The sequence below is a fragment of the Haliotis rubra genome, unplaced genomic scaffold, assembly GCF_003918875.1.
Source record: "Haliotis rubra isolate DU_JTF1 unplaced genomic scaffold, ASM391887v1 Scf378, whole genome shotgun sequence".
Lineage (NCBI taxonomy): Eukaryota > Metazoa > Mollusca > Gastropoda > Lepetellida > Haliotidae > Haliotis > Haliotis rubra.
In genome coordinates, this window is record NW_025767055.1 from 746,579 (window position 1) to 759,506 (window position 12,928).

The window sequence follows — 12,928 nt, forward strand, 5'->3', positions numbered from 1 at the left end:
CACCACTACAATGCCCTTCTATTGTCAGCTGACACCACTACAATGCCCTTCCGTTGTCAGCTGACACCACTACAATGCCCTTCTGTTGTCAGCTGACACCACTACAATGCCCTTCTGTTGTCAGCTGACACCACTACAATGCCCTTCTGTTGTCAGCTGACACCACTACAATGCCCTTCTATTGTCAGCTGACACCACTACAATGCTTCCGTTGTCAGCTGACACCACTACAATGCCCTTCTGTTGTCAGCTGACACCACTACAATGCCCTTCTGTTGTCAGCTGACACCACTACAATGCCCTTCTGTTGTCAGCTGAGACCACTACAATGCCCTTCTGTTGTCAGCTGACACCACTACAATGCCCTTCTGTTGTCAGCTGACACCACTACAATGCCCTTCTGTTGTCAGCTGACACCACTACAATGCCCTTCTATTGTCAGCTGACACTACTATAATGCCCTTTTGTTGTCAGAACTCCCTGCTGCCGCCCAACCTGAGATGCAGGGACCAGACTAGCAAGGACCCAACTGGACCCTTCAACCGCCAGAAGCTGCTCAAGTTCATTGAGAATCAGGCCAAGCAGGAGAAGGACTGGGAGCAAAACAAGGCCTACGTCAAGGAAACCAAAGGTAAACTCCGACCATTTGCATCTCTGCCAGGGTTTACTTTTTATATCGTAGAGACAGATGTCATTGTTTTGCGAACTAGGCCTAAGTCACAGATGAGACATTTAACTTTACAGAAGTTATGCATATTTTGTTGGATGAACACTGTGTTAAAGATTGGACAATGGAAAATGGAAATAACATACTGTCTCTCATTGTATGTGTTGGTGTCAGTACTGAAACAAATGTGAGAATTATGTATGTTTGTTGTTCTGTTTGTTCATGGGTCTGATTGTTGCTTAGGCAAGGTGTTCAAGAAGAAGGACGAGGAAAAGCCAAAGAAAAAGAATGATGATGGCGACTTCAACATCGACACAGAGTGGGACGACATTCTTACAGAAGCTTCAGAGGAGGAGTTGGTAGACCTGGCAGGTACGTTCCCCGCAGCACACTCCCCCACCACACTACAACGCCCCTACCCCATCCACACCGCCCCTACCCCATCCACACTGCCCACACCCCAATCTTCGCACCCCCTACCCCTTCCACACACGACCGCCTTAGGGTAGTAGTGGTTAGAGCACCCGCTTGGAGAGCGGAAGGACGTGGGTTCGATCCCCGGCCGCGTCATATCAAAAGGGCGTCAAAATATGGTTCTTTTTGGTCCCTGTCTGACGCTTGGCATTAATGGGTACATCGAGGACTGGTTGGCTCGGAGTCAGTATAATGTGTCTGAGCGGGGTATTCATGCTTAACTGCGGCATGGTATTTCAGTGAGCTAGCACTATAAAACCAGTTTAAGTCTAGTCTAAAGTCTGGTCTAGTACAAGCAGCCACACATACACACGCATGCACGTCGTCACATGAGCGAAATATTCTTAAGTACGACGTTAAACCCCATTTCACCTCACCTCACTTGTGGAAACACATTTCCAGACCACCATCAAATAAGTTCCCTTCACCTTCCACACAACCCAACCATGCTCGCCCACCATGCTCTCCCCACACAACTTTCCCCAACCATGCTCCCCCTTTATGCACCCCAAACTATCATGCTACGCCCTCTTCCTCCTCCTCCCCACCCCCACTCTTCCTCTCGTCGCTCCCCACCCCACCCTCAGTGTCAGTATGCATCAGTGTTCCAAGTTATCTCCCTTTCTACGTGTGTCCAAGTGTTGTTTTGAATCACTTCACCAAAGATCAGCGTCCAGAGTTATCTCCCTTCCTACACACACTGCACTGCCATGAGTAAGTGTCACTGTACAGACCTATCCCCCTTTTACATGTGCCCATACGTTGATTGTGTCCACACCCAGACTGCAGATCTGTATAATTGCGACCAGAGTTATCTCCCTTCCTACACGTGTCTCGTGTGTTGCAGCTGTTCTGGGATTCCACAGTATGCTGACCCAGACACAGTACTACGCCTCCTTGCAGGACGAGAAGATCAGTGAAGGCGGCTTCACAGGTACGTACACTCAGTCACTTCTTACAAGCAGGCAACGGCTCTATCCTCATCAGACTGTGCTTGTTGTATGGGCTACTACGTTGACCTGTCAGTATCGGATACGTTGCCTGCATTTGACAATGGGGAATGTTTGCTCATGCTATCAATCACTGGTTTGCCGGGTTAAATACAAGCTGCAGACCTATATCTGAAATAATTCAAAGGGCAGCATTAATAAAGAAACAAACAGTAATGGTATGGGTTGATTTTGTTGTAAATGAGCTAAACAGCATTCTGATTCTCTTCATACTGTTTGATAACCGTGAAGGTCCGGGTTAGAATATTGATCTTCAGTAACCCATGCTTGTCATAAGAGGTGACTAATGACATTGGGTGGTCAGGTTCGCTGAATTGGTTGATACATGTCATCGGTTCCCAACTACGCACATCAATGCTCATGCTGTTGTCTGGTCAGGACTCAATTATTTACAGACCACCGCCATATAGCTGGACTATTGCTGAGTGTGGCGTAAAACTCAACTCACTCACTCAGTCATTATCCCCCGCCGCGCGTTTAGCGCGAAGCAGGGGATATAGTATTAGGGTCTGTGCGTACGAATTGGAATATCTTAAGAACCGTTCACTAGATTCTTTTCACATTTGGTACCTTGGTTCATCACAGTATAAGAAAGGTCAGGTTTGGTGACCTTGACCTTCATTTCAAGGTCACAAGGGGACTTTAATGTTTTACCTGCATGTTAAGCTATCTGAAGAACCGTTCCCTGGATTTTCTTCACATTCAATACCAAGCTTTATCTATGGAAGGCGCAGGGGCCCAGTCGATTTTGGTGACCTTCACATAATTTGCAAGGTCATGGGGACACTTTGAAGATTTCAGCATGTAAACCTGCATGTTAAGCTATCTCAAGAAATGTTCGCAGGATTTTCTTCATATTTGAAACCAAGCTTTATCTAGGGAAGGCGCAGGGCCCAGTCAATTTTGGTGACCTTCACTTGATTGTCAAGGTCATGGCGACACTTTGAAGATGTCAGCATGTAAACCTGCATGTTAAGCTATCTCAAGAACTGTTCACTGGATTTTCTTAATACTTGAAACCAAGCTTTATCTAGGGAAGGCCCAGGGCCCAGTCAATTTTGGTGACCTTTACATAATTTTCAGGGTCACAATAACACTTTGAAGATTTCAGCATGTTAACCTGAATTGTCAGCAAGATATTTCAAGAACGGTTCACTGGATTTTCTTCATAGACTTTCAAGACTTCCCTTAAATGTTTTTCAATAAGCAATTTCTTTAGTACTATTTTTGCATATTTCATACACTATGACATTCATGTCAAAGTCAGTGTTGAAAATATGTGCGTGTTTGAACACCTAAAGAGCAAGATGTCAAGAGAGGTTGACTGGTCATGTTTTTGTTGACATTTAACTTAAACTTTCATTACTAATAAGTTTGATTTGATAATTTGTGGCGGGGATTATGTCACCTTAGTGACAATGCTTGTTCTGTTTGAAATGAGGTATCCTCTTCCCTATTTATACTTACATGTAGTTAAGCCGTCTCACACAATAAAGGGCATGTAAAAATATCAATCTATTGACAACCTATGTATGCATGTTTACAACAAAGGCTGCCAATAATCTTGCTTGACAACAGTACAAAAATTTGTATCGAAACCGCTCAAGAAATTGGGGATATTCCTGTGGTCGTTAGGAAGACAATCTGTATAAAATGGAGATATTCCTGTGGTCGTTAGGAAGACAATCTGTATAAAATGGGGATATTCCTGTGGTCGTTAGGTATAAAATGGGGATAGCGTTGGGAAGACAATCTGTATAAAATGGGGATATTCCTGTGGTGGATTAGGGAAGACAATCTGTATAAAATGGGGATATTCCTGTGGTCGTTAGGAAGACAATCTGTATAAAATGGGATATTCCTGTGGTCGTTAGGAAGACAATCTGTATAAAATGGGGATATTCCTGTGGTCGTTAGGAAGACAATCTGTATAAAATGGGGATATTCCTGTGGTCGTTAGGAAGACAATCTGTATAAAATGGGGATATTCCTGTAGTTGTTAGGAAGACAATCTGTATAAAATGGGGATATTCCTGTGGTCGTTAGGAAGACAATCTGTATAAAATGGGGATATTCCTGTGGTCGTTAGGAAGACAATCTGTATAAAATGGGGATATTCCTGTGGTCGTTAGGAAGACAATCTGTATAAAATGGGGATATTCCTGTGGTTGTTAGGAAGACAATCTGTATAAAATGGGATATTCCTCATGGGTGTCACCTAGGTAGACAATCTGTATAAAATGGGGATATTCCTGTAGTTGTTAGGAAGACAATCTGTATAAAATGGGGATATTCCCAATAGGGAAGACAATCTGTATAAAATGGAAATATTCCTGTAGTCTTTAGGAAGACAATCTGTATAAAATGGGGATATTCCTGTAGTTGTTAGGAAGACAATCTGTATAAAATGGGGATATTCCTGTAGTTGTTAGGAAGACAATCTGTATAAAATGGGGATATTCCTGTGGTCATTAGGGAAGACAATCTTGTATAAATGAGGGATATTCCTGTGGTTGTTAGGAAGACATCTGTATAAAATGGGGATATTCCTGTGGTGCATTAGGAGAAGACAATGTGTATAAAATGGGGATATTCCTGTGGTCGTTAGGAAGACAATGTTTATAAAATGGGGATATTCCTGTAGTCGTTAGGAAGACAATCTGTATAAAATGGGGATATTCCTGTGGTTTGGAAGACAATGTGTATAAAATGGGGATATTCCTGTGGTCGTTAGGAAGACAATGTGTATAAAATGGGGATATTCCTGTCATGGTGTCTGAAGAAACCGTGGGTGTATTCCTGTTACAGTACCTACTTGTTCAGTTGAGTGCCGCTGTGTTTAACATGATTGTGTTTGCTGCAGGTCATGCACGAGCACAGCAGTTCAAGGCTGTCCCCGACGAGCCCATGAATGACACTGATGTTGAGAAGAGCATAGAGCAGATAAAGAGCAATGACGCCAAGCTTATACACCTTAACCTCAACAATATCAAGGTAAGATCAGCTAGGCAGCCCATGTTATATTTATATTGAAGCTTACATAATACACACATGCATTTATGGCTGATCTATTAGTGTGTCCATCCTGGTACTGCTATCCTTAACAGAAAGAAGACATTTTTCAAGAAAGAATTGCATAATCACTAAAAGAACTATGGCATCATGCATTAAATAGTTTGGTTTAACTGAAACAACAACTATTGTAAACATGTTCTGAATGGTTTAACTGAAACAACAACTATTGTAAACATGTTCTGAATGGTTTAACTGAAACAACAACTATTGTAAACATGTTCTGAATGGTTTAACTGAAACAACAACTATTGTAAACATGTTCTGAATGGTTTAACTGAAACAACAACTATTGTAAACATGTTCTGAATGGTTTATAGAGGAAAGGAACTAATAGTGAAACCATATTCATTTGCTATTTGTGTTCCTTTGTTTCAGAATCTCTCTATCGAGCAGTTACTTAATGTATGCGAGGCCTTAAAATCAAACACCACAGTGAAAGTGTTCGAGATGGCCGGTGTGGCAGCAACGGACAAGGTAGCCAAGGTAATGGCCCCACTTATGTACAACATTAACATTAGTTATTGCCAGGTCAGCATTCACCACATCATACTGTCCAACTGGAAGATGTTGATAGTAGGGCTGTAACGATGTATTGAACTATTAATGTATTGCAATTGTTGAGTCTCTGATAGCAATTAATCGATGGTAGAAATGAAAAACTATTGATGCATCAATGGTGTGTCGATCGATAGTAGTTTAGTAATTGACCCACGTTGATTGATGTTTGGGTGTAGACTTGCAGCTTCCTTGAGTTTATGTTTTAACTGTTCACTTGAACTGGGTTTCAAGTTACTTGTCAGATATCAAAAGAGACTGAAACTAGTTCAACTTGTCTTTATTTCATATAAACTATACATTCATTTGGGAAATGACTTCAGATGAGACATAACAAGGAGAAGAAAAACAATTGCAATAGTATTGTTATAAGTGGTAAATTTCTGAAATTGGTCCGCAGAAATTAGCAGAAGCACTGGAGGAGAACAAGACACTGCGGACAGTGAATGTGGAGTCCAACTACATCAGCGGAGAATGTTTGTTGCGGCTGATGAGGGCCATCAACACCAATCAGGTCGTCACAGAGTTGAGAGTTGCCAACCAGGTGAGTTGAGGGGAAGGGAGGGGACAGAATGTGAGGCCTGGGGACATTGGGCAAGGCATGGGTGAGGGGATCAGGAATGTGGGTCGATGGTTGAGGACAGTGGGTCGATGGTTGAGGACAGTGGGTCAATGGTTGAGGACAGTGGTCAATGGTTGAGGACAGTGGGTCAATGGTCAATGGTTGAGGACAGTGGGTCAATGGTTGAGGACAGTGGTCAGTGGTTGAGGACAGTGGGTCAATGGTTGAGGACAGATGGTCAATGGTTGAGGACAGTGGGTCAATGGTCAATGCTTCAGGACAGTGGATCAATGGTTGAGGACAGTGGGTCAATGGTTCAGGACAGTGGGTCAATGGTTCAGGACAGTGGGTCAATGGTTCAGGACAGGACAGTGGGTCAATGGTTCAGGACAGTGGGTCAGTGGTTCTGGACAGTGGGTCAATGGTTCAGGACAGTGGGTCAATGGTTCTGGACAGTGGGTCAATGGTTCAGTACAGTGGGTCAATGGTTCAGGAAAGTGGGTCAATGGTTCTGGACAGTGGTCAATGGTTCTGGACAGTGGGGTCACAGTGGGTCAATGGTTCAGGACAGTGGGTCAATGGTTCAGGACAGTTCAGGACAGTGGGTCAATGGTTGAGGAATGTGGACAGTGGTCAATGGTTCAAGGACAGTGGTTTAATGGTCAATGGTTGAGGACAGTGGTTCAGGACAGTGGTCAATGGTTCAGGACAGTGGTCAATGGTTCAGGACAGTGGGTCAATGGTGGGTCAATGGTTCAATGGACAGTGGGTCAATGGTTCAGGACAGTGGGTCAATGGTTCAGGACAGTGGTCAATGGTTCAGGACAGTGGGTCAATGGTTCAGGACAGTGGGTCAGACAGTGGGTCAATGGTTCAGGACAGTGGGTCAATGGTTCTGGACAGTGGGTCAATGGTTCAGGACAGTGGGTCAATGGTTCAGGACAGTGGGTCAATGGTTCAGGACAGTGGGTCAATGGTTCAGGACAGTGGGTCAATGGTTCAGGACAGTGGTCAATGGTTCAGGACAGTGGTCAATGGTTCAGGACAGGGTGGGTCAATGGTTCAGGACAGTGGTCAGGACAGTGGTCAATGGTTCAGGACAGTGGGTCAATGGTTCAGGACAGTGGGGTCAATGGTTCAGGACAGTGGGTCAATGGTTGGTTCTGGACAGGAGTGGGTCAATGGTTCAGGACAGTGGGTCAGTGGTTCAGGACAGTGGGTCAATGGTTCTGGACAGTGGGTCAATGGTTCAGGACAGTGGGTCAATGGTTGAAGACAGTGGGTCAATGGTTCAGGACAGTGGGTCAATGGTTCAGGAGTGGGTCAATGGTTCAGGACAGTGGGTCAGTGGTTCAGGACAGTGGGTCAATGGTTCAGGACGACCCCTGTGTCCTTTGAGTGACATAATCCTCGCTGAATCTGCAATCCTGTTTTCCCCAGAAACCAGAGTTGCTTGGCAATCAGGTGGAGATGAACTTGCTGAAGTTGATCCTGGAGAATAACACACTGCTGAGGTTTGGTCTGACCTTCGAGTTCCCCGACCCCAGGATTCGAGTCATAAACAAGTTGAAGGCCAACTACGATGCCCGTGAGTAGCACCACCTAGTCAGTCTTTGTATATATCGTATCCAAACAACAAGCATCACAGATATGAATGGCATTTTCAAAATGTTCATTAATGTTACAGTTGTTTGATATCATCAGTTATTTAGTTATTTTATGTTAGTGATATCACCAGTATGATATCAGTTATTTTGTGATATTTATCATGTTTATATGTAACATCAGCAGTTATTCAGTGATATATGATATCACCACCTATACAGTGACGTTAACACAATGTGTCAATAATGACATTACATTGTTTTATTGAACGCCACACTCAGCAATATACCAGCTATATGTTGGGGGTCTGGACCAGACAATCCAGTGATCAATATCATGAGTATCTATCTATGCAATTGGTATATGATACGTCAGTGTATGAAATAAGCCAAAATCCCAGATAGACATCAGGGCTGTTAATATCAAAATGTTACCAGCCCAAATTGGATTGAACCAGACCAGACAATCCAAAGAAAATAAGTTTACAGTTATTTTCAAAGAAATCCAACTCCAAGTTTGCAGAAGTCCATGCATCAATAGGTGTCGCTGTTTTAGTGATAATATATGTCAATGCAGTGTTTTAAGCTTGCGATACGGTAGTTCAATGCTGAAACAGTAATTGTCAACTAATGTCAAGTCTAAATGTAACGCTCAGTTTGAAAAATAGATTTTATGATATGGTGAATGTACTCAGATTTATGGAACATCTAAAATTGTCACCAGACCATCGGGCTAAAAAATTTAGACCGTGCGTCAGAAATCTAACCTATCTCGGGCATTCGGACAGGCCTTATTTCATACACTGGACATTTCAACCAAATCCGCAAGCCTGACCACCCAGAGTGCATAACATTGACACTGAGATAGGGTCCATCACAAGTAATCATATAGTTCGTTTGGCTCAAAAGTGGACCGATGAATTACAGTCTAACTCGAAAACTACTAAACATATAATACTCAATGAAACACTGATTATAATCAAAACATCAGACCAACTCTGTGATTTTATTGCAGAATTTATGTCCTAAAAATAAAAAAAAAGTTGTTTAACAAACTATCATTAAAATTTTGACAAAGTTCACTATTTGTTACTAGAGAGGACTGCAAGAGAGGAACAGCCAAAAATAATGACAGAGTTGGCCTGATGTTTTGATTATTATCAGTGTTTCATTGTGTATTATATGGTTGTAGTTTTCAAGTTAGATTGCAATTCATTGGTCCGATTTTGAGCTTAACGGACTTCAGTAAACACCCATACCAAAACAAATGTATGAGACTCTGAAGACTAGAGTACCCGATGTTTTACAATAAGTGGATATATGTTTGTCTTGAACAATTCAACTCTACATCTGCAAGCAAATACTCCTTCTTGACATTTCTCCACTTATTTTGCAGTACGAAAGAAACGCCACCGGGAAAGATTGAAGCCCTCAGTTGTGTGAACAACAAGGGTTTGTGTGTCATTGACCAGGACTTAAAACAAAGTGACTATACAGATGAAGGAAAGGATTACACGGTCAACCTTCTACACAACACTTCCTGTCCACAGTATTACAGGAATGTTCACACCTTATGTAGAGCTTCGTAGATTGTGTGCAACCATGCTTGCATTGTGCAGAGTACCCTCCCTTGGACCAGTTTCTGGAGTTACCTCCCATTGAACAGTGTTGAAGATGATTCTGTTAGGATTTCTTCACTCATATTACCTGCTGCCTACTTTATTTATTTGCTTCATTAGTTTCTGTATAGGACATAGATTTGTAGATAACATCTTTCATTCACATGTTAGAATACTTGGCCATTGATGTGCATTGCCGTAACGGTATGTTCTGACTCTGAACAAGATCTTGTTAAACTAGAAAAATATGTATTGTATTTGAAGGTCAAGATTTTTCAGTCTTATTTTGAAATTGCAGTTAAATTATGAAATTGATCAAACTTATGGATATTCCAAGGCCTTTGTTTTGTCTGAACTAGGTGTAGCTCTAGTGTTGATAGTGTTTACCAGCAATTACCTTTTCAGAAGACCTTAGACCATGTTTGACTTAATCCTGACTCATGCTATAGAAGCAGTGCTTTGATCTTGTCTGTATATAGATATTACATATACATGGATTAAGCTTTTACATTTGTTACGTAGGATGTCATTTCAACCAAATTGTTTTTTTAATTTTTTGTTGTTTATACATTAGAAAAATCACACCATGAATTATGCCATTCTCTACCTGAGGTTCAGAGTGTTTTATCTTTTACAATTTTAATGTTATTGGACAAATTTCCAGGAATGGTTTATCGTTATGCATCTACACAGGTAACGAAATGTGTAACTATTTTTAAAATCGTACATTTGTGATTAATTTGAAGTTAGAAAAATGAATACTTTTTGTACGCAGAATTGTGTGTATGTGGACACTCAACAAGTGGAACACCCGACCGTTTCCAGGTCATGTGTTTTATATGGCGCATGCGTATTGCCTGGTCGAACACCTGGTGTTTATATGTATACAGCTTCTCACAGTCAGTGTCATTGATGTGTGGAAAATATGTCTTAAGTGTCTGGCTGCCCTCAGAAGTGTCTGGCTGCCCTCAGAAATGTCTGGATTGGCCAAGTAGATGTTCCGTGTGGTGTTTGAGGTCAGTCAACAAACAGGCATAATTAATGTAGTTCCTCAATTTTTATACATTTTATAAATAAATTCCATCAGAATCAAACCATGACACCAACCATACATATTCAGAATCTTTCTTTTGGCCAAGCTCGCTGACTTGGTTGGCACATGTCTTCCTATCCCAACTGTGTAGATCGATGCTCATGATGTTGATCACTGGATTGTCTGGTCCACACAGACCGCCGCCATATAGATGGAATATTGCTGAGTGTGGCGTAAAACTAAACTCACTCACTCTTTCTTTTGTCATAGTTCATGTTTGAATAAGTCAAAAGTAAGCAGGTTATTCACAGTGTTAAGTAAATGTGTGTGTGAGTTTGACACTGCATAATTTGGAGAGTTCCTGATGCAGTGCCTGTCCTGTACTGTACCTGTTGTAGACGGAGAGAGGGCCTGCCTCAGCTTCAAGGTCCTCAGTGCAATGAATAGTGCAATTAACACAAGCTGAAAACTATATACGCATTGAAATAATGTAACAAGCTTCATAATGATTCTTCAGTATGAAGCTGTTTTTGTGAAACTGTTTCCTCTCTATTTATCTTTAAACAACTATAAGGGAACTGGGTGGAGGAGTAGCCTCGTGGTTAAAGTGTTCGCTGAAGACCTGGGTTCGATTCCCCACATGGGTACAATGTGTGAAGCCCAAGTCTGGTGTCCCCTGCCGTGATATTGCTGGAATATTGCTAAAAGCAGTGTATAACTAAACTCACTATGAGGGAAACTGACTGGAAAAATAGAAACATACTGTTAGCTTTTTCTTTTATGCTTATTCATAGAGTGTCACCATTTATGAAACATCTCCAGAGGTTCCTGTAGAATTTGTGGTGGTTGAGTTCACCAATGATAGGTTGGCCGTGAACTATAGCAAGAGCTTGCCTTTTGTAGATCTCCAGTATTGTCAATGACAGTTTAGTATTAGATCACACCTCGCCTTACTTTTAGTTTTCACCATCATCAAGTTGTCATTAAACTGTTTATTATCCATACTCAGGGCCTTTCATTTATGTTTATGGGCCCAGATCAAGAATATTGATTGCTTTTTTTTTTAACTCATGTTTCCTTACCTATTACAGACTTGCTTTCTAAGATTGGAATCTCAAACCTGTAGAAGTAGAATTTATGGAAAACAAAAGACGTGAGGCTTACTGTGATTATTTCTGGGTGTCAATTGTTGAGTGCAGAAACTGGCAATGTGCCAGACTGTTGGTCCAGACCAAGGTGTGAGTTATCTCCCCTTGCTAATTCGTTTCTTTCAAGTTGACAGTGGGGAACATTGCTTTGTTCATTTCTTGGTTTAAATCAGTGGTATGACAATCAAAGTAGGAATATTGGCACAAAAGAAACTTCTGCAGTTGGGTATATGAAATAGTTATTTGAAAGACTATGGAATTACTTATTCTTCTCACAAACACCTATGGAAACATGATTTGCTTGAAAGGAATGTGGGTGGTATTTAAATGACATGTGAAAATGGCCAAGCTGGCTGTCAGCTGCACCTCTCAGTGTGGTGCCCAATGCCTCTCAAGTCTACATTTGCTGGAAGTCTTTTCGTTTTCTTGCCAATGGTTGTGCTGATTGTAAAGTTCCTTCAACAGACAGTATGCATCTAATTGGTAATAAACAGTACCCCCCCAGTGAAGGTTCTTGTCTTGTGATTACTGGAAATAGTTTACACAATTATTCATTATCAACAAGGAATGATAGATAAAAAGAAACACATTGAAAACATTCAACCAGGGTAGCCTAGTGGCTAAAGCTTTCACCCGTCACGGCCAAGAACCGGGTTCGATTCCCCACGTGGGTAAAAAGTGTTAAGCCCATTTCTGGTAAAGGCTGTGATCTATTATATCATCATTCCAATATGAAATCTACCCTGGACTCATTCACTGACAGATGTTTGTTTGGGACGTAACTTCACCATCTCTGCCCTTTACAGCACAGATGTGTGAAGCCCATTTCTGGTGTCCCCGCCCTGATGTTGCTATAATGTTGCTAGAAGCGGCGTTAAACTAAACTCACTGCCTTTACTGCACCAAATGGTTCTCGCTCTTCAGTGTCATTCCATTCGACAGACAGTTTTATCATGTTATTGAAACTTAAAAGGTAATTGGTTAGAATAGAATGATGAGGTTTGGGATTATACACTGGAGGACTGAGGATGAGGTTATTGAGAACAAACCCTCGGCTTCAACCTTGTGTGCCGTGATACTATGCTCAAACCACCCACAACAGGCCACTTGTCATCAAACCCCCACCACAAAATTGGGTCACCTCAGGTGCAGAGAACAAAAGCCATTTCAGAAGTAAAATA

General features: G+C 41.8%; 1 protein-coding gene across 2 annotated transcripts in view; it reads left to right on the forward strand.

Annotated features, from left to right (window-relative positions):
• LOC124286190 (tropomodulin-like) overlaps window positions 1–12,249 on the forward strand; it is a 45,550-nt gene extending 33,301 nt beyond the window's left edge. For both annotated transcript variants that reach the window (XM_046722537.1, XM_046722536.1), the window contains exons 3-10: window positions 475–631; window positions 911–1,039; window positions 1,989–2,075; window positions 5,015–5,145; window positions 5,602–5,709; window positions 6,182–6,325; window positions 7,784–7,931; window positions 9,344–12,249. In XM_046722537.1, the coding sequence (XP_046578493.1) occupies window positions 475–631; window positions 911–1,039; window positions 1,989–2,075; window positions 5,015–5,145; window positions 5,602–5,709; window positions 6,182–6,325; window positions 7,784–7,931; window positions 9,344–9,390 (951 nt within the window). In that variant the 3' untranslated portion in view covers window positions 9,391–12,249. The remainder of the gene's footprint in view (window positions 1–474; window positions 632–910; window positions 1,040–1,988; window positions 2,076–5,014; window positions 5,146–5,601; window positions 5,710–6,181; window positions 6,326–7,783; window positions 7,932–9,343) is intronic.
• Window positions 12,250–12,928: the final 679 nt, after the last annotated feature.